The sequence below is a fragment of the Drosophila biarmipes genome, chromosome 3R (assembly GCF_025231255.1).
Source record: "Drosophila biarmipes strain raj3 chromosome 3R, RU_DBia_V1.1, whole genome shotgun sequence".
NCBI classification, from domain to species: Eukaryota; Metazoa; Arthropoda; class Insecta; order Diptera; family Drosophilidae; genus Drosophila; species Drosophila biarmipes.
The window spans coordinates 27,988,479-28,008,334 of record NC_066616.1 but is presented as its reverse complement, the minus strand read 5'-3'; the positions used below and the strand labels follow the sequence as shown (position 1 = coordinate 28,008,334).

Here is a 19,856-nt window from a genome sequence, read left to right as displayed (position 1 = left end):
TTTGCCATTGTTGTGTTAATCGATATCGATAATGACTACCAAATCTAATTTGTTTTTACTTTGCTGAAGAAAGAGCCAATTCAAAGACTCATTAAGGATAAAATGCTCTACCCAATTGGCCTTTACAAAAATAACTATTTTATAAAAGGAATAAGTATCGATAATGCTCAGTCAAACACCGATAAAGGCAAAAATGTTATCGTCGTTTCCCCACCTCTAGTCGGCGATTGTGATTTGCAATTTTTACATTAAATACATTAAACAACAAATTTGGAATTAGCCCGGCACAGAGCGCAGATTGAAAGGCAGCTGCTATGTCCAACCCTCAGGCGAATGTCACCGCTTACCTGGCGGTCCAGAAGAAGACCACCAACAAAGAACTCGCAGCCGAGTGGACGCTGATCGAGGAGCTCTACAATGAAAAGTGAGATTTATTGCCGAAAATCAATTTCACCCAAGTTAATTAACATATTTTGCAGACTCTGGAACGAGCTGACCATCAAGCTGGTAACCTTCGTGCGCCACGAGTCCCTGCAGGACGAAACGGCGCTGCTGCAGCTCTACCAGAACTTCCTGTCCACCTTCGAGACCAAGTGAGTTTTCGGCTTCCCCGGATGACTCGGCAGTATCTCACATGTTGTCTTTGCAGGATTAACCCCTACGGACTGATCCAGATCCTCGAGGTGGTGGTGGACAACATTGGCGACAAGAAGGAGGCCATCGACTTCCTGGAGAAGATGAAGGACAAGGTGAAGATCTGCGATGAGGCCGTGTGGTATCTGCAGGTGATGCAGGGCAATCTGTACCTGAGCAACCTCAACGATCTGAACGCCACCAAGAAGATCATCGAGGAGCTGCGCGACGTCCTGGAGGAGGCGGGCAACGTGACCCCCGTGCACGGAAAGTACTACATGCTGGCCTCCCAGTATTATCGCCGGGTGGGCAAGCACAGCGACTACTACCGATGCGGCCTGCAGTTTCTGGGTTGCTCTCTGGATGACTATCCCCGGGATCAGTGGGCCCAGCAGGCCTTCTTCCTGGGTCTGGCTGCCCTCCTGGGCGATGGAGTCTACAATATAGGCGAACTGCTGGCGCATCCCATCCTGGAGTCCCTGAAGGGCACGGAAAACGAGTGGCTAATGGAGCTCCTAAAGGCCTTCAACACGGGCGACATCAACAAGTGTGTGGAGCTTACAAATCTTTTATTTGCTATTATTAACAATCGATTTTTCTCGTCAGATTCAATGACATGAAGAAAATCTGGTCCAAGATACCCGACCTGGCTGCCCAGGAGGTCAAGTTGCGCCAGAAGATCTCCCTGCTGTGCCTCATGGAGATGACCTTCAAGCGCACCGCCTTTGAGCGCGCCATCTCCTTCACCGACATCGCCCAAGAGACCAAACTGCCCGCCAAGGAAGTGGAGCTGCTCATCATGAAGGCTCTGGCCCTGGACCTAGTGCGCGGCGAGATTGACCAAGTGGCCGGTGTGGTGAACATGTCGTGGGTGCAGCCACGCGTCCTCAACCGCAACCAGATCGTCAACATGGCCAGCACTCTCGACACCTGGATGGGCGCCATCACGAATATGGAGAAGCTGATGGAGAATCGTGCCGCCGAAATCCTCACCAATTAGTTTAAGTTTCGCCCGATCTTGATGGTCCCACTCTGATTTCCATTTGCGCAAATGCTTTTGTATTTAATTAAAACCCAAAAATTCATTTCTTTTCGGTTTTAATTTAACTCCCTGACGGTTTTGCGTGTAAAAAGTTGTTTGTGCTTAGTCCGTAGTCTTAGTCCTAGCTTATGGGCTAAATCAGATCACTTATCGAGGAGTTGGTGCTTACGGTTAGGCCTAGGCTTATTTAAAATTTAAAGAATACGTCGAATTTGGCGATAGACTCTGGTTACCTAGCAAGCTAAAATGTCGATCAATAATTTGGAATTTTGCTGTAGCAATTAACGCGGCCGGCCTATTACTAGCTGTGCCCGCCGTTCTCGGCCACCAGTGCATCCGCGATCAAATGTTCAGGCAGCGCAGCTTGGTATCCGGCACACGGGATGTGAACTCGAAGGAGGGCGGGCGGCGGATGTCCTCATGCGAGTCGCGCCGTATCCTATCCGGATTGCGGCCCATCACAGACGACAGAGGTATTTGGCGGCGGTACAGCTCCTCCAGGACCAGGCGCTCCAGCTCGAACAGGTGATCGTCCCTGACGCCGGGTATCTCCTCGTGCATGAAAAGCGCCAGGCGCAGCAGGTACTCGGCATTGTGGCCACTGGGTCCGCGGCAGGATACAATCTGCTGGGCGATCTCCTCCACCGGGTCGTCGCCCAGCCAATGGATGTTCTCCGGCGTGGCCACATACACTAGCACCTCCACCGCCTCGCCGCTGAAGGGCGTGTCCTGGGAGGCGACGCGCGGGAAGAACTTGGTATCAATCGTTGCATAGCCACCTGTGGGGATCAATGGAGGTCAGGGGTTAGCTCTAATCATGGGCTCTCCTATATGTAGATTGATTCGCCTACCCAGTGTGCACTCGCGCTGCTTGAGATAATCCAGTGCCGTGCTGCCTGTTATTCTATAGGCGCAGCCCCAAGTGATTCCCTGCAATCAAAAATAAGGAGTATATTTTAAAAATAATAATAAAACAGGTGGCCAGCATAAATCTAAAAATATTTTTTTGACCCCGCCCTGGCTGGGGTTTGAACCCGCGTGTTTATTTTCTTTTTTTTGGATTGGGGTGTGCTATTCTTATCGCGCATGGTCGCTCGCTTATGATTCCCAACTCGTTATTCCGCAGATGGCACGTATAAATAGCTGTGTTCGGGGCGTACGACTTGCCGCTTTGAGTCTTTCATGCTTGTCTCTCGGGGCCACAAACGAGTTCCTGGTAACTCCACTGATCACGCCCTGGGCGAAAGTCCCCGGGCCTAGGATAGAAAGTATCAAGGTGTAAAAAGTGCAACGTTGCATTCGCCTATATTCCGCGGAATTTCGCCTGGCGTACGATGAAGAGGGTTCCGCAAGGAGCCCGAATCTTTGCGCCGGGTTGTCTGCGGAAATCTGCCAGAGTCACCCTTAGATATGGACAAGTTGGCAGGACTCCCGGGGGTTTATTCACTCGGCGAGAAACCGCCTACACAGAATGGGGCTTACATTGAGAAACTCGAACGGCGCAATCACTTTTTTACTGGGCCCCCGCCCCGTTTTATATGATATATCGGGTCTATTTACTCACCTCTTTGTCCTCGACGAGCGTTGCAACACGTCCAGGCTGTAACAAAGAAGGGAAGTACTCATTAGCACCGGGTTGTACTTTGTAGATCTGTGGAGCTCATGCATTCATATCGCCCGCACAAAGACTGAGGGCCAGGTCCCGCCTGCTCACAGCCGCTGTTTACCTTCTGTATATTGGCTTTATTTACGACATTTACACATATGACTGGGGGTTACACTTGGACCTTGACTTATTTCGAAATGGCTTTCTTTTGTGATCGCTTCAGAAGCTCAGATGATATTTAAAATACCAGAAAATATTTTAATAGATTTTATATTTAATTTGGTATCTCAATTGTTTTTCTCTTCTAGTAATACGTAATATGTAAGCTGAGAAGCTCTGAAGATATTTTAAATACCAGAAAGTATTTTATAGCTTTAATATTTAATTTGGTATGTCAATTATTTCTCCCTTCTAGTAATACTTCAATAATATGTAAGCGCAGAAGATATATAAAATATCAGAAAACATTTTATGGATTTGATACTTAATTATTTCTCCCTTCTATTAATATCCCGATATTTTAATATCTACTCTAACAGGTACTATTTTATTTCATTGATGACCTCAATTGGTTTCCAAAAATGGGACAAAATATGATCTTCTGTGCCTCTAAAAAAGCAAAAATACGCAAATTCCGATCCGAAACTGGTTGATATCCATTCCAAGGGGCTTGTCCCGACTTGTTTAGCAGGCAAATCACTTATGTTAATTGAAACGCAATCGGTATCTTAATTGGCCGCCGCTCTAGACGTTGGCAAATGCTAATTTCACTTGTTGTTTGCCATTAGCCAAACACAACTGATAAGCCCCGACGAATAGATAACGCGTGCCTGATCACATAAAAGACTCTAGAAACTGGCGACGTCCCTTGTTTAAAGACGAAAACAAACAGCAGAGGCAATAAAATAATTACCAGATGCCTGGTGTTAGCTGGTTAGCAGGTAGCAGGTAAACACACGTGAAAGCTGGCGAGGGCTAGACCTGTCTAAGACCCGGATTTGGGTAATCCCACTCACCTTTTCCTCACAGCCGCGGTGGGTGACGTTGCCCTGCCAGAAGCGGCGGACATAGCCCCTTATGTAGCCCGTAATGCACTTGGTATAGGTGAAGCCGGGATGCCAGCACAAAGATCCGTATCCAAAGACCCAGCAGGCGGGATCCGGGGGTCCCTCGTTGTTATTGCTGTTATTCGGCCGATTCTCCTGCTCATTCTGGTCGTCGTTGTTGTTGTTCTCCTCCGCGGCACCCAACTGACCATTGGTGAAGAGGTTTTTGAAGTGAGCCGGCACCTCCGCCGGCTGGCGGTGACCACTGAAGTGGGCCATGTCTGCTAGCCACAGGTATTCCTAATAATCCCTGAATTTCCTGGGCTCTCGATGTGATCTGACTGCTGCTCCTGCTCCTGTTGAGATCGGGATGGGGGTTGCCTTCCGGGGGCTGCTATCTGGACATTCTGGTGGCTGTGGACTCCGGCTCCTAGAGTTACATTGCTCGCCGGCCGCGGACGCCTCCAAATGCAGTTGAGATTCTGTGGATAAGCAGGGCACAGAGTGGTGTTACATAAAGCTCGAAATGTTTTTTCTTAACTATTTACTAATAAAGCTAATAGGCCGCATGAATAATTTGAGTTTGAAGCCGAAACCTGATCCCTGGCTTACTTGTAGGTGGTTCGTTCGGCTGTCGAGCGATGTGGAGGGTGAGAGTTTTCTATCTTTTCAGTGGGTTGTATTTATTTCGCGCCGACTGCGACCAAATAGTTCCGCGAGCGGTCGGGAACTAAACCGCCCAGCGCGAAAACCGAAAACATTTCCAACGCCCCGACGACGAGCGCGAAGAGGAAGACCGCGGCGCACAGAGCGGCGGCGAAAAGTGAAAAATAAAAATGTAAAATAAATATTTATGACGCTCTGTCTGACGACTCTCAAGACTTATCTATAGGTTAGAATATGGCAAACAAGTATTTAAATCGCCGCTCGCCGAAGCTCTCTTTCTCGCCCTCTCAGTCTAGTTTCACTATCAACCGAGAATTATGGCAAAATCTTGGGGCCCCGCATTGAGGTAAAGGTGACTTGCTGCCCAAACACCTCCATAAATAATCCGGCAATTAAATAAAGCCATATATTTATACTCGAATGCCTTATAAACGCTAAATAATAAGCGATCATATAATGACCAAGCTGGAAAAAAGGCTGCGTGATGAAAAAAGACCCTTGAGCTGAAGGATCCGCCATAAATTCGGGCATTTAATAATTATAAATATATAAATGCCTCAAATTAAGAAATGATTTTGGAAATTGCCAATCACGGGCCATAAAGATCCTTGTCGGCTTAATATTTATTAATATTACCGGCCAGACGAAGAAAAAATGTCGCAAAACAAATCACTTCAGCCGATATTTATTGTTATGATACTTATTATTATGGGTTTTTCGGGATTTTCCTGATGCCAAGGAATAAATCAATTCTGCTTGGTAACAGGCCACTGATACAGAAACGAATTGTAACTATTACAGTGATTAGATCAAAGTCAGCTTTTGATAAGATTGTGTCTTGATTTATGAACCTTTTGGGTTGGCTTTATTGGAAAATTAAGATACATTTTTATTTACTTTATTAACATAATTATTTTTGAAGGTTTTCTCTTAGGTTCAAAGTCTAAGTTCTACTGTTCTTGGTGATATTATCGCTAAGAATATTTATCTCTATTTACTTATACATAGCCTTTATATGCCTTTCCACTTTGCAAGGAAAATACTTCAGTATTGTTTATGTTTTAGATTAGCTTATCAGACCTATTATTTAATTTGTTGGCTTATCTTTATAAATATAAATTTATTTTATTAAAATTTGAGCTGTATTGCCCTTTCCCCTGATGGTACTTTGGGTATCTTAAAGTACCGTGTATATATTTAAGGTGAAGAGCATAGATAATTCGCCATGCTGAAAGCTATTCCCATTTAAGTTTTACTTTCGCAAGTGCAAAGAGGGAAAGGAAGGCAGGGCATCGGTATGTTAAATATGTGTGACCGATCTTTTCGCCGTGCTAACTACGCTGCTGCCCATGACCAAATACATAATTTCAAATGGCCGACTGTACGTATACTTGTTGTTTATGCTTGCACCCAAGTACACTACGAAAAATCCAAATGTACTTCATATTATAGCTTATATTTTGGATATTTAAGAAAGAAAAATAAATGCTAAAATATGTTTAGATACTATTATAAATGTCTCTGCACCTGTTTAATAGCCTATAAAAACATTAAAAAAAATCTAAATACAAAAAGGGTTTAATTTACCTTTTCAATTTGTTGTTGACATGTGAAGACCCCTTTTTCTGTGTGTAGCTGCCACACCATCGTACCGTGATGGGCGCCATTAACGAGGCATGCTCGATATATGGGCGTAGAAATGTATGTGCCCCCCTCTGCATATTTGTTTGTATTTTTAGCTATTTTATTTCGCGTGTAGCACTTAAACCCACACATGCATATATGAATGAACCTAAACATTTCGCACACTTTGTTTTGATTGCCGCCTTCCCGAAATGCCGAGGCATTTTCTGAGTATTTGTGAGCTTTCTGTTTTCGTACGCTGTTTCTAAATACCAGTCTTTTATTTATTTTTGGGCTTTTAATCTGTTTCTCTCTTCTTCTTGGGATCTCGATAATTTTGCATAAATAAAATGACCCAAAAACAGGCTGGATGGTGGAAAATTACCGAAAAAAAACAAGTTCAAAAACCTTAAACGCACATCCGCACGCACACTGAGATACTACGATGTTGTACAATGTTCTTACACCCCAAACACCGCCACCCCCACATCCCCGAAAAGCAAACACACAAACTGACAGGCGAGTTTTCTTCTGCCGTACAAGTTACGTATACGCAGCGTGTGCCAAGTGAAAAACGCTCCCAAGTCGACTCGCTACACATTTCTGGGTCCTTGATACTGAACTTTTTTCATTGTGAAAGTTTTTTGCCCACAGTTCAAGGTTAGCCAATTTTTCTCAAAATTGTTTATATAGCAATCTATAGTTTTTTTTTTTTTAATAGCTGGGGCACAAGAGGGCTCTATCAACTTGTTTTTGTGCTTGGGTAACAGGCGCAGAACTCACAAAAATGCTGGGCTCCGCTTTGCCATGGTATACACAACAAAAGAGCCTTAAGCCCCTTGATATCACATGTACACGGCATATACGGCACACAAGTTGACTTTTTTAGGGGGGCATAAAAGTGTATCTTGGTGGCTGGCGGCTGAAATTCTTGGAAAACAGCAATGCACACGAACCCACAGACACGAGTTCGCCACTCCAACCAGATGGGCCAGCCAGGCATTTGGCTCAGGGCTTAGTTTTTTGGCTCTCGGCTGGGGGAACTACGTGCAGCTGTCCAAATTAAGTCTGGCCTAACTCGTTTAACTTTCATCGCTCGGCGTATGATCTCACAATTGAGATTGACAGTGTCTTAAATGGCTTGAATTAGGTGATCTAAATGTCCTAATAGTCGGGTCCTATACATACAGCTTGTTGTACAATAACACGCCCCTAAAGAGTACAATCAAAACAGAATTAATTGCTGAGTTGTCAACTATAAATACACACGTTTCCAGCGAATAAGTGAAATTCATTGAGAGTTCAACAATGTGCTCATCCAAAGTAAACAAGCCTTTCAGTTATCTAAGAAGTAAGAACCACACTCCTTTGTAATCAAACAAGACTCTCAAGTGTTCATTACTTCTGAAATATGAAATATTAATTCCTTAGGTATTATTCAAGCACTTGAGTATAATATAATAAACCAGGCGAGCACTTCTAATTAAGCCATTAAAAATATATTTTATTTTATTGTGCATAATACGTGGCTATTAGTTCGCCATCTGTTGCCATTCCGCTCTTCAGCCCCATCAAGATTATGCGACGAGGGCATGTTCGATCGTCCCAGACTACAAATTATTGATAAATAACACCAGACCGACAAGACTGGATTGTGTAATTTACAGTCCCGCGCTGCTATCGCCGTCTAATTTTGCTCAGCTGATAAGAGCTCAGTTCGGAGACGGAGAAAGGCCTCTGATAAGGGGCTTGTATTTGTTGTACCCCCTCGAACGGGAAGATAAGATGTGCGAAGTGCAGATACAGCACCGGCAGATAAAAGAGTTTGCCAGACAGTCCGGTCGGGCAGTGGCGCAAAAAGGTAAACAACTCTTCTGGACACATGCATGTATCTATTAGCACATCTGGCCTAATTTTTCGCTATATAAAGCATTTGATTTGTATATACCTAGTCCAAGCAACCCCGAATATTGTCTTTTGCGCATTTTTAGTTGGCGTTCGTTTCGGCTTAGTTGGCACACACGTGTGGCTCTCTCATTCGCCGACTTTTCTGACGCTTGTTTGTTCGAAACCAAAGACTATTATTAACCTAAAAACGTATATTTAACTTTAACGTTGTTTGCTGCTTGCACTCAAAGATTTATTCAGTCGAAAGAAGCAAACTTTGGCAGGAAGTTTGCTCTCAAGTGGAAAGTCAAATGTTTGATGGTGAATTATTTTCGTTTGCATTAAATATTTGGCTTCTTCGGAGAGCTTGTTTTATATTTATTCATACATATATTAAGCAAATTAAGTAATTTTGCAACAATTACCTCTATCTGTGGGCGAAACAAATTCAAAATGTGAAAATATGCCTAAGGCACGTGCCAAAAAATGAGACTTGAGGTGACTTGCTGATAGGGCTAATTAATATTCTGAAGTTATTACAGCAATAGCTGTCATCAATTGTGTAAGTCAGTTGACCTTGGGAATGTCACACCATAACAAAGATGCTGGACACGTCATGAAGAACAGGAAGTGCCAGCTGGCAGAAGTTTTTGAAGTCAAAAAGGCAGATACTTTTAAAAGCTGTAAATATTATTCAAAAGAAAAAGCAAAATCCCTTCAAAATAAAACAAAAAGATTGAAAAAACTTTATAGATCGTAGTAAAATAGTCATTAAACAGCAAAATGAGCTTGAGTGTCGAGTGACAAGTTCTTTCGAATGTGCTCTTAAAAAACTGATGAATTGACATTTCTTACTCGGGTAAAAAAAATTGCGTTCTATTTTTATTTATTTTTCTATAAAAAAAAAAAGAAACAAAGAAGCTTCTTTGGAAGCTAGAAAAACATTACAAATCAACTAAAAAATAAAATAAATTATAAATTTTGTATCAAAGCTTTTACTATAGTATTACTGTTAAATTTAGACCTTATATATGTTTAATCTGCCATATATGTACGCATGTATCTAGGAATTTCACTTGTTTCAGTGATTTCTTAATGCATTTGCACTGTTTATTTTCAGGGTCTGGCGAATTGCATCAAGGGGCTGCATGTACAGTGACTGGGCAATAAGTTAAACTATTTAAAATACCTACAAGCACGCAGTAAATAAAGTAAACAAAAGCGAAAATAAATTCAAATCTGTTTTGAATTAAAAGTGTATTAAACAAGAGAGAGCAGAGAGAGAGGGAGAGAGAGAGCGCGAGAGTGGGGAGCATGTGGGGGCCGAAGATAACGGAGAGGAGCGGGAGCGGGAGAGGGAGAGCTTGCGCGGAAGAAACAAAAACACACGCACAAACATACACACACTGATAAGCCAGCGCAATTACAGCAACAAAGTGCTGTAAGTCGACAGCAAGGTAAATAAGATTGTGTGCATATATGTCTATATGCACGTGTTGACACTGAAAGCTCTCAACTTGGCACACTGACACACATACGCCACATATGCCCATGCATACGATCTCTCCACATGCAACAATTTGATGCAGCATTACCCACCTGTCCATTTAATACCACTTTCACAGGTACAACGGTAGCAATTACGAGCGTATGTCGTTTATTTGACGCCTATCAATTTCCGTTCGACTTTTGCACTACACTCCGCTTTTGTTTACTCGATTTGTGATCCGTTTTATCAGCATTTCGCACTCTTCGCGCCTTGTAATAAGAACAATAACAATAACAACTCCGACGCACACCAGCACACTCTGGCTTGGCGTCTCTTTTCCGCTGACTGATGGAGCACGGCGACCGTCTCCACCGACGACTTCAATGTAAATGCGAGCATTGCGCCGTGTTTCCGCTCTCAAATAATGCTCCCAGCTCCCATCTACCCACTCTCCGCCCACCACCACCCCCTGGCTGCCTCTTCTTCTGCGAATTTCGCTGAGCGAGCATAAACGGTAAAAATATGATGGATTCATTACAAAAACCTGTACCGGCCTGTGATGAACCAGCGTTCATACATATTCGTATTTATGCCACGAGAGAGAGAGTATTTAATACAGGTTTACCTAAGTTCTTTGTCCATCACAAAGGACATTGAAGTGCTATGGGCTGCACTGGAAAAAAGTTTAAGGAATGTATAATTATAAATAAAAATGATTTCATTTTTCTGCGTCTGTGTATCCTTGAAAGTAAATTAAAAATGGCATCAGTTGCAATAGTAAAAAAAAAGATATAAAAAATGTTATTGATGTTTTATTTGTTGGAATTATTCACACACTTTTTTTCAGTCAAGGCAAAGTGGAAATTCGAAATGTATTTTATTTTCCCCAGTGTACTTCTCCAAGGACTTTGATGCTGTCTCTCTGGCTCTCCACCCCCTCTCAGCGAGTGCTCTCTGCGCACAGAGAATTGACGCACCTCTCCAACCCACTCACTCTCTCCAACTCTCTCTCACCTTGCATCCATTGGCTGACGTAATCCATACGCACTGTTGCCGCATGCAGCGTGATTTTATGAATGGAAAGCTGAAAATGCAAAAGCAACAACCTCAATAGCCACCTGGCAACAGGCGAAATGAACAACAGGTGCTGTTTGCAGACTTAGAACGAGAATTGACAGACATTGCCGCTTCCCAATTGCCCCAATTGGAAAGTGATGTTCCGTGTGTTCAATTCGAAGATTGCTGATCCAACAAAACAATGCCCAACCTTCAGTTTAGATATCACCTTGGCAAAGGTATCATACGAATGATAAGCGGCTGAACCAAAAATCTGCACAATTGCGTCAGCCACATGTTTTGTACATTAATATCTTATTAATTATTATTAAGATAGAATGCAACTAAAATACCAAAATTTTAATTCTAAAATAGGGTATACCCATCTATTGTTTTTATTTTAGTTAGCATTATGTTTAAAAATACAGACAAAAACGGTTACAGCTGCGAGTATGGGCGGAGTTTAAAAATTTTGAATGAACTGGCGTTGCCAGATACTCAGAAAACCATTGTGGACTGCCATACAAATGTAAAAAGTTAATTCTGCACGCCACCTGTTGGGCCTGTCTCGTACTGGCCCCTTTTTAATTTGGAGCTTCTACTTTGTCAATCTGAACATGTCTTATGAAAAATGTATAATGAATAAATTAAATTAAGTTGTTATTATACCCGTAACTCGTAGAGCAAAAGGGTACAGTAGATTTGTCGGAAAGTATGTAACAGGTAGAAGGAAGCGTTTCCGTCCCCATAAAGTATATATGTTGTTGATCAGGATCACTAGCCGAGCCGATCCAGCCATGTCCGTCTGTCCGTTCGTCTGTCTGTCCGTATAAACGCTGAGATCTCGAGCTAGAACAGGCAGACTTGGCGTGCAGATTCGTGTGCTTCCTGCGCAGCGCAAGTTTGCTTCAGCGGGGTGCCACTCCTACAGTCTTTATGATAGAAACAAAATTTTAACTGAAATGTAATTGTTTCATCAACACCTATCGACTCATCAAAAAAAGGTGCCACGCCCACTCTAACGCCCACAAATATCCAAAAAGCTGTCTGTCTACCGCCCACATAGCATATACAAAAAAAGCCGCTGGGTGGCGCCCTAAAATATCGCTTTGCTGCTTATATATCTCCAGTATCCTTTGCTCCTTTAAGCTGATTCTTCATGATTTCTGAATTTCGGATTAAATTTTATCAAAATCTGACGACTATATATTGTAGCTGTTATAGGAACGTTAGGAAAATTGGTGGTGGTTTTGACATATTATCTTATAATATTGGGAATATAATATTTATATTTTTAAGAATTTCGAATTCAATTTAATAAAAATCGGACTACTCTAACAAATGGATGTCAAAAAAATCTTATAAAAAAAAGAATGAATTAATTTTTCTTTAACATCAATGAAGTCAGCAACAATCCTTAAAAATTTCACAAGGTGTTACCAAAGTTGATTATTTCTTATAACTGCAAGGGTAAACAAACTTCGGCTTGCCTTTCCTTTTTTTTTTTTTAAGTCAGTAACAGCGGCGCTACAAGGTATCGATTTTATTTTAATCGAAATTATTATTATATATACGATAGTATTAGACCCCTTCCTCACAGTGAGCTTGTGAAATTCAATCTGGAACTACAGAAAATAGAATGTCCAAAAATTGTTAGTGCATAATAATTGTGTATAGGTGCTTTTATGGTTACATGTGAATATAAATCCGTGATCGTTGTTTCCCTTTTACTCTGCGAAAACGGTATATGTGTAAAGAAAGTAAGGCAGGAAATAATTCTTAAACATGGCTATATCCCATCGTTTTCGTTTTCCAACGAACAAAACATTTTTTTTACAAAACTTAAACTAGTTTAAAACCCAGGGGCCTTACCGACACCAGTAGCTCGTTACTATTCACTTTTGCATTTTCAAAGGTTTTTCTTCAATTCTGGGTTCAGGTGTTGAATATTTCATGGTTACTTATGATTAATTTTATTTGATTGGGAGCTAGAGAAGATGTGACTTGAAATTTTAAATAAATTGTGCCCTTTCAAAAAACACTGAAAACTATTGTGGTGCTGCCACTTACATGCCATCTGTTCGGCTCAAAATTTATCAAATTTATATAATACACTCGTGGAAAATATAATAGAAACTATTTCCACCTCTGCATTTATTATTTGCTATGAAAGTCTGGGCTTCAAGCCTATAACATGTGAATCACTAATAACTGTTCTTTATTTAACACCTTGATATATAAATATGAGATATATATATTTATGAAATAAAAACAAAAACGAAAGCGAAAGCTTTAGTTTTAGCTTTCAGTGTATGTGGAAGGTCTAATTTTGAAGTGATTCATAATCAGAATATCACGCATATGTATACATATATTTATAAATTTAATTTTAAGGTTTTTTCAAAGTTGTGTTGTGCGTTTATAAAAGTAATTAATGAGGCTCCGCCCCAGATGTGTAAACTATAAAGATTGAATTTATATAAAATGATTGAATAAAATAAAATAATAAAAAAAATTAAAATACAAAGTAATAACAAATAATTTTGAGCTCTCAACATGTATCATTTCTCAACTTAACTTCCGTCAGGAATATTTTTCGATAACATCTTGCGACGGGGCAGCCCAAAATCAGTCATACTTCAGATGCCTACGGATCAACATGTTCTTGGGAATGCAGGCGGTAGCATTCCTTCTGCTTCTTCTGGCACATTCTGACGGATTGATAAGAATGATTTGATAAGAATCAAAGAGGTATGATCAGATGGTTACTGGTTATGTTATTTGAATACCCTTTACTGGCACAGTACAAGTTTACTATGTATTGTATATCCAGAGTCAAATTCGTACAATATTAAATACCAGATACTGTAATACCAATCGAAATCGCTATACAAAGCGCAGAAAGATCGTTGCCTGCTGCCCCAAAGCAACAAAGTTGGGTAAGAAAATACAAATTGAATGTTGCTCCTTTTTACCAATTTTAATCCCTTTTAGCATTCGAATCCGAGGGCCTGAAAGGAGAATGGGAATGTGGAACAGGTTTCTGATGTTCCCAAAAGTCAAGTCATTTTATATAAAAGTATGTAAGCAAAGTACTTTAAAATCTACCAGGTAATCAACAACCCAATGAGGATATGTGCTACCAATTGCCTATAAAGCTGATAACGGATTTTGGGATTTTAGGGCGGCACAGCAAATAAGCTTTGCCATCATAATACCATCAAAACAAACCATTAATGTCAAATAATACAATATATCTTCGGTAAAACAAATACGATAGTAAATGAATTGTAAACTTTGTATATAAATATTTCTTTGTTTTTTCTTTATTGTGATAAAAGTCGAAGAGCACGGTATATACTTAGCACCCATAGAAAGGACCTGCAACCTGAATTTACAAACTTTTTCTTGCCGATGTTAGCTTCTTGATTACTTACATACCGTGCACACCGTGTCTCTAAAATTGATTATGTGAAAACAACATCGACGGTCTTAGAAAACATCGATGTTTTTGTAAATGTTAAACAAAATCGGTACATCGATATTTTCTATCAATCACTTATACTCTTCCAAAGACGTTGACGATGCGGGAGTTCAAGTTAACTTCGTAAACTAATTTACAATATATATTTACGCACGCGTTTCTATAAAATATAAGAGGAAAAAAAAAAAATAAGGTAATTCTAGTTACGTACATACTCGTATAGACTTTATTCCTATAACAAAGTGTGAGGCTACGCCCCGGAAGTGTAGACTTAATGACGAAGCCTAGATCAAAGTCAAAGTTAGACTGAGTGAGAGTGAGTAATATGAGAAGCTTAGTTACTACTAAAATCCCTTTTTGTTTTTATCTCGAATGTGATTTCTCATTGGCTTGGTGCAAATCCGGGGATATAACAAAAAGCTTAACCCTTATCTACCCAATAAAATATTTATTTATTAAAAACAACATTCACACTCACAACATTCATCATTTCCGTTTAAATATACAGTTCTGAAATACTTAAAAAACTATATTCCAAATTTCGATAATATTTTTCTACGGCTCATCCAAACAGCAGTCATAGTTCAAACGCCAGCGGGTCAACATGTTCTTGGGGCTGCAGGTGCTAACATTACTCCTGCTTCTGCCGGCACATTCAGAAGGGTTTCATAGAAGGAAGAGTGATCGAGGTATGATCAGTTACTTATGTTATCTTATGTTAAAATTAAATTTATCGTTGCTCCGTTTACTAATTTTAATCTCTATCAGCATTTGTGAACTGTCAGCCCAACGAGCAATGTGCGAGTCTAAACAACTGCCCCGCCTGCTGAAAAGGTTCAAAAATCAAATACTACGGGAAAAGAAATGTGGGAGAGAGTTGTACTGCTGTCCCAAGTCAGGTACCGATGTACTAAATTAAAGTTTGTAAACAAAGCTCTCATTTAAAAATCCACCAGCTGATCAACAGCCCAATGAGGTTTGCACCAGGCTGGGTAAGTGCTACCAATTGCTTATACAGCAGACAAAGGATAATGTACAAAAGTTAATAAGCCGACATTGTGCTTTCAATGGCAATGAGAGGTTTTCAGGACAGAGGATCTACGTGTTCTGCCCCAGGTCGAAATTCAGAACTAATTTAAAAATGTTATATCCAAGCTTAGAAAGGTGTATAATTAGCTGCTCTAATCAACACTGGGTTAGCTGTCGATTCTAAAAAACATCTGTACATCTCTATTTTTCCACCCATCACTATTGCTGAGATGATGACTATGAGTTAAAGTTAAAGAGCAAGAAGCTCAAGTTATGCAAAAAAGATCTAAAATAAGCTGATCAGTGATAAAAGGTGTTTTTATCAACCAATCCACTCGACCACTACAATGACTGTGGCTTGCGTGGGCTAAAACACGGACTTTTAAGCCCCATAACCCTAAACCGGTATAACCTGTGCTTTGTCTTTAAATCCCTGCGAGTTCTGCACTTAATTAAAACACAGAACTGATATGCTTAGATAATAGAATATGTATATTTTGTTCTTTGTTATATCTGAGCGATTGTCAAATTCAGATCTTTTTAGAGGGCTTTTTAGCTTGGTGTTTAAAGGGGTGTGACCAGACAGGATTTTTTGATATAAATCTATTCTGAGGAGTTTTCAGTGATACCAGAAAGCATGATCGCCACAAACCCTTATCAAGGATTTACCCCAACAGTAATTGTAAGTGGAAATGTGGTTCCAGGGAATAATGTGAAAAACTTAGTTACTGGCGAAAACACTTTGTTTTTTCTCGCATTTCATTTCTCATTACTGCGACGATATAACAGAAAGCAAAGCCGTTATCTACACAGTAAAATTTTTGCTTGACTAACAACAAAATAATAAAAAAAAAATATGTTGTTTATCATTTCAGTTTAATTATTCAGTCACTACGACTACTTCCTAAATAACCATTTTACAAATGTTGATAATATTTTTCAACGGGGCAGCCAAACATCAGTCATCTTTTAGAGTCCTACGGATCAACATGCTCCTGGGACTGCAGGTGCTTACATTACTCCTGCTTCCGCTGGCACATTCAGAAGGATGGCGTATAAGGAAGAGTGATCGAGGTATGATCAGAAGGTCACTAGTCATTGCATTTGAATATCCTTCGCAGAGAACAAGCTTATTTTGTATTGTATATCCGTCTGCATTAAACTTAAATAGCAACCCATTTGGGATGAAGCATGCTGATTCCAGAGATTCTCGCGCAGCCTATATTTGTTTCAGCAAAATGCCAAGGTATTGGTTTCGTAGCGTCTACTTTAATATCCACAAAGGCCTTTATAGATTTTGTAAAAGTGCAAATGATAATTTGTTTTTGTTTATTAATACCTTTAAATCGAACTATTCCTTAAAAAGATATTACCAAAAGACCGCTTTTCTACTTGCGTCTTTAGCTTTCCTTAGCTGAGTATCGCGTATCTGATAGGCGATACTCTACACTCAACGAAAAAAGAGAATTTCTAAATGTTAGGTGAAGGCCATAATCATGCAATAAACATATTTCTTTAGTTAAATTTCCAACAGCTTCTCCGGAATGTCGACCCCATGAACAATGCATACCCATCCATAAGTGCAAAAACTCTTATTTCTATCAGGACAATCATTTCATATTAAAAACCACACAATGTAATACATATCGCAAACTGATCAACGGAATGACCTTTGTCTGCTGCCCCACGGTAACAAAGCCGGGTAAGTAAAAATTAAATTGATCCCTGCTTTGTTTACTAATTTTAATCTCTATCAGCATTTGTGAACTGTCAGCCCAATGAGCAATGTGCGAGTCTAAACAACTGCCCCGCATTGAAGGGTACTCTCGAGTCCGAGGACCTGAAAAAGTTCAAAAATCAAATACTACGGGAAAAGAAATGTGGGAGAGAGTTGTACTGCTGTCCCAAGTCAGGTACCGAAGTACTAAATTAAAGTTTCTAAACAAAGCTCTTATTTAAAAATCTACCAGCTGATCAACAGCCCAATGAGGTTTGCACCCGGCTAGATAAGTGCCAACAACTGCATATACACCCGACAAAGGATAATGTACAAAAGTTAATAAGCCGACATTGTGCTTTCAATGGCAATGAGAGGTTTTCAGGACAGAGGATCTACGTGTTCTGCCCCAGGCCAGGTAACAGGATAATCGTAAAATTTAAGCTTACCCTATAATTTAAATTTTCAGTCTGTCAACACAGTTAAAAAGTTATTACAAAAATCCACTTTCCTACTTGCTTATATCTATTTCTCTTGAGCTTACCTTAGCTGAGAATCGGGTATCTGATAGGCGATACTCCAAACTCAACTCTTGCGTTCTTCTTTGCTTGAATGCTGATCTGTTTACTAATTTTAATCTCTATCAGCATTTGTGAACTGTCAGCCCAATGAGCAATGTGCGAGTCTAAACAACTGCCCCGCATTGAAGGGTACTCTCGAGTCCGAGGACCTGAAAAAGTTCAAAAATCAAATACTACGGGAAAAGAAATGTGGGAGAGAGTTGTACTGCTGTCCCAAGTCAGGTACCGAAGTACTAAATTAAAGTTTCTAAACAAAGCTCTTATTTAAAAATCCACCAGCTGATCAACAGCCCAATGAGGTTTGCACCCGGCTAGATATGTGCCAACAACTGCATATACACCCGACAAAGGATAATGTCCAAAAGTTAATAAGCCGACATTGTGATTTGAATGGCAATGAGAGGTTTTCAGGAAAGAGGATCTACGTCTTCTGCCCCAGGCCAGGTAACAGGATAATCGTAAAATTTAAGCTTACCCTATAATTTAAATTTTCAGTTTGTCAAGCCAATGAGCGGTGCCTAAGTAGTGATAACTGTCAGTCTGAACAAAGGAGAAGGCAGTGTGGGAACAATGCTTACTGCTGCCAAATGCTGTCTAACAATTCGTCGAATAAAAAGTGTAAAGCCGATGAGAGTTGCGTTCCACTTGGAAAATGTCCTCACATGCACGATATCATTAAACACGGAAATGCAACCTTTCAAGCCTTTCATGAAATAGATAAGGTCAGATTGTGCAAAGTCGATGACCGACAGAAGAACTATAAAGATCGCGTCTACACCTGTTGCCCGAAACCAGGTGACTTCCTACCGGATCCCTTTAAACAACAGTGTGGACAAAGTCCAGGTTCTTTCCGAATCGCACATGGTAATGAAGCGACTCCCAATCAATTCCCCTGGATAGCCATGCTTCTATATGAAAATACTACAAATGTTTGGGATCTTACTCTTGAATCCAAATGCGGCGGATCCTTAATCAACAACTGGTATGTCCTGACGGCAGCCCATTGTGTAACAAATCTCATTGGAAGGATTCTAAAAAGGGTTCGTTTGGGAGAGCATAACACCAAGGCTACGAAACTCTGTGATATATATAATAAAAGCTGCGCTCCACCGCCTCTGGAAATCGACGTGAAGGAGGTCATTTTCCACGTACTTTACAATCACTACACGGAATACTCTAACGACATCGCTTTGGTGCGACTTGAAATACCTGTCCGGTGAGTGATGATTTCATAAAAACATTTATATTGCCCATCCTGATCAAATGTGTCTACTGCCTTAGGTATACGAGAGAAATCAAGCCGATATGCGTCCCGAGAGATAATTTTCGCTTAGGAGAGTCGGAATTGAAAATAGCAGGTTGGGGCTTGACGGAGAACGGAACAAAAAGTCATGTATTATTGTACAGCACTGTTAGGGAAAATGCGCAGTACTGTATTAATAATTATGTAGCAGTGTTCAACTTCAACATGCAAATCTGCGCCGGTGGCCAGAGTAAAAGGGACACCTGTAAAGGCGATTCCGGAGGTCCTCTAATGGCCACACAGGATATTGGCAACTACATGGATCATGTGTTCGTGGCAGGCATCACTTCCTTTGCATATGATTCATGCGGAAAGTTGGGCATACCAGGTTTATATACAAGAACTGGAGCATATTTTAACTGGATTCAGGAGCACTTAAAACCATAATTATGCCCGCAAGGACGCTTGTAACTGGTGGAACGGAGCGTTTCGAAACAGGACTACAATACAAGCATATTGTTCAGCAGACTATTATATATAAAGCAGTTTGAATCTCAGAACAAACTAAAGTTTGTGAACAATCTACCTCAAATAAAGATCTTAATTTAATACGTGCTATCTAACTGAAATATGGTTTCTTAATTATTAAACAATTTCAGAAAATAGTTCAATTTTTATCCAATACAATCCTGGGTGATGAAAAAAAACAGACAGGCGATAATGATTAAATTTACCATGGGGATTATGTGTGCTG

At 40.5% G+C, this 19,856-nt stretch overlaps 3 protein-coding genes and 1 long non-coding RNA gene across 16 annotated transcripts; 3 read left to right on the top strand and 1 right to left on the bottom strand.

The window, feature by feature from the left end:
- The first annotated feature begins 197 nt into the window (after window positions 1–197).
- Window positions 198–1,718, top strand: LOC108024720 (26S proteasome non-ATPase regulatory subunit 13). The gene is made up of 4 exons (XM_017094811.3): window positions 198–424; window positions 480–593; window positions 650–1,180; window positions 1,240–1,718. The coding sequence occupies exons 1-4, from the start codon at window positions 315–317 to the stop codon at window positions 1,631–1,633; spliced, it is 1,149 nt and encodes a 382-aa protein (XP_016950300.1). The 5' UTR covers window positions 198–314; the 3' UTR covers window positions 1,634–1,718.
- On the bottom strand, window positions 1,715–10,364 carry LOC108024721 (glutathione-specific gamma-glutamylcyclotransferase 1). 4 transcript variants are annotated; one of them, XM_017094813.2, is made up of 5 exons: window positions 10,103–10,364; window positions 4,298–4,809; window positions 3,240–3,275; window positions 2,527–2,605; window positions 1,715–2,454 (listed from the first exon to the last, which is right to left on the bottom strand). In XM_017094813.2, exons 2-5 carry the CDS (start codon window positions 4,604–4,606, stop codon window positions 2,018–2,020), a joined length of 861 nt encoding a protein of 286 aa, XP_016950302.1. In that variant the 5' UTR covers window positions 4,607–4,809; window positions 10,103–10,364; the 3' UTR covers window positions 1,715–2,017. The 4 variants fall into 4 exon arrangements, with proteins under 4 accessions (XP_016950302.1, XP_016950303.1, XP_050744341.1 ...); XM_017094814.3 differs by lacking the exon at window positions 10,103–10,364 and adding an exon at window positions 4,940–5,103; XM_050888384.1 differs by lacking the exon at window positions 10,103–10,364 and adding an exon at window positions 4,876–4,892.
- Window positions 10,365–12,672: 2,308 nt separating this feature from the next.
- LOC127011501 (uncharacterized) lies at window positions 12,673–14,356 on the top strand. The gene is made up of 3 exons (XR_007764487.1): window positions 12,673–12,808; window positions 13,636–13,987; window positions 14,043–14,356. It is a non-coding gene; the product is annotated as an uncharacterized LOC127011501 (long non-coding RNA).
- A 292-nt stretch (window positions 14,357–14,648) lies between these two features.
- On the top strand, window positions 14,649–19,713 carry LOC108024341 (phenoloxidase-activating factor 1). 10 transcript variants are annotated; one of them, XM_044091633.2, is made up of 12 exons: window positions 14,705–14,848; window positions 15,107–15,221; window positions 15,301–15,431; window positions 15,489–15,524; window positions 16,437–16,635; window positions 17,096–17,263; window positions 17,319–17,474; window positions 17,532–17,696; window positions 17,926–18,081; window positions 18,139–18,303; window positions 18,355–19,075; window positions 19,141–19,713. In XM_044091633.2, exons 5-12 carry the CDS (start codon window positions 16,485–16,487, stop codon window positions 19,547–19,549), a joined length of 2,091 nt encoding a protein of 696 aa, XP_043947568.1. In that variant the 5' UTR covers window positions 14,705–14,848; window positions 15,107–15,221; window positions 15,301–15,431; window positions 15,489–15,524; window positions 16,437–16,484; the 3' UTR covers window positions 19,550–19,713. The 10 variants fall into 10 exon arrangements, with proteins under 10 accessions (XP_050744340.1, XP_050744338.1, XP_050744337.1 ...); XM_050888380.1 differs by lacking the exons at window positions 17,319–17,474; window positions 17,532–17,696 and having other exon boundaries at window positions 14,702–14,848; window positions 17,081–17,263; XM_050888379.1 differs by lacking the exons at window positions 17,532–17,696; window positions 17,926–18,081 and having other exon boundaries at window positions 14,702–14,848; window positions 17,081–17,263.
- The last annotated feature ends 143 nt before the right edge of the window (window positions 19,714–19,856 follow it).

What these genes read in the sequence shown, in the direction of transcription:
- LOC108024341 (XM_044091626.2), top strand. Translation starts at nt 16,485, where the DNA reads ATGTTGATAATATTTTTCAACGGGGCAGCCAAACATCAGTCATCTTTT. An exon ending in CGTGTTCTGCCCCAGGCCAG is followed by an intron (nt 17,697 to 17,925) that starts GTAACAGGATAA and finishes AATCTCTATCAG; the next exon opens with CATTTGTGAACTGTCAGCCC. An exon ending in CGACTTGAAATACCTGTCCG is followed by an intron (nt 19,076 to 19,140) that starts GTGAGTGATGAT and finishes CTACTGCCTTAG; the next exon opens with GTATACGAGAGAAATCAAGC.
- LOC108024721 (XM_017094813.2), bottom strand. Translation starts at nt 4,606, where the DNA reads ATGGCCCACTTCAGTGGTCACCGCCAGCCGGCGGAGGTGCCGGCTCAC. An exon ending in ACCGCGGCTGTGAGGAAAAG is followed by an intron (nt 3,276 to 4,297) that starts GTGAGTGGGATT and finishes TCTTTGTTACAG; the next exon opens with CCTGGACGTGTTGCAACGCT. An exon ending in GCAGCGCGAGTGCACACTGG is followed by an intron (nt 2,455 to 2,526) that starts GTAGGCGAATCA and finishes TGATCCCCACAG; the next exon opens with GTGGCTATGCAACGATTGAT.
- LOC108024720 (XM_017094811.3), top strand. Translation starts at nt 315, where the DNA reads ATGTCCAACCCTCAGGCGAATGTCACCGCTTACCTGGCGGTCCAGAAG. An exon ending in GAGGAGCTCTACAATGAAAA is followed by an intron (nt 425 to 479) that starts GTGAGATTTATT and finishes CATATTTTGCAG; the next exon opens with ACTCTGGAACGAGCTGACCA. An exon ending in AACACGGGCGACATCAACAA is followed by an intron (nt 1,181 to 1,239) that starts GTGTGTGGAGCT and finishes TTTTCTCGTCAG; the next exon opens with ATTCAATGACATGAAGAAAA.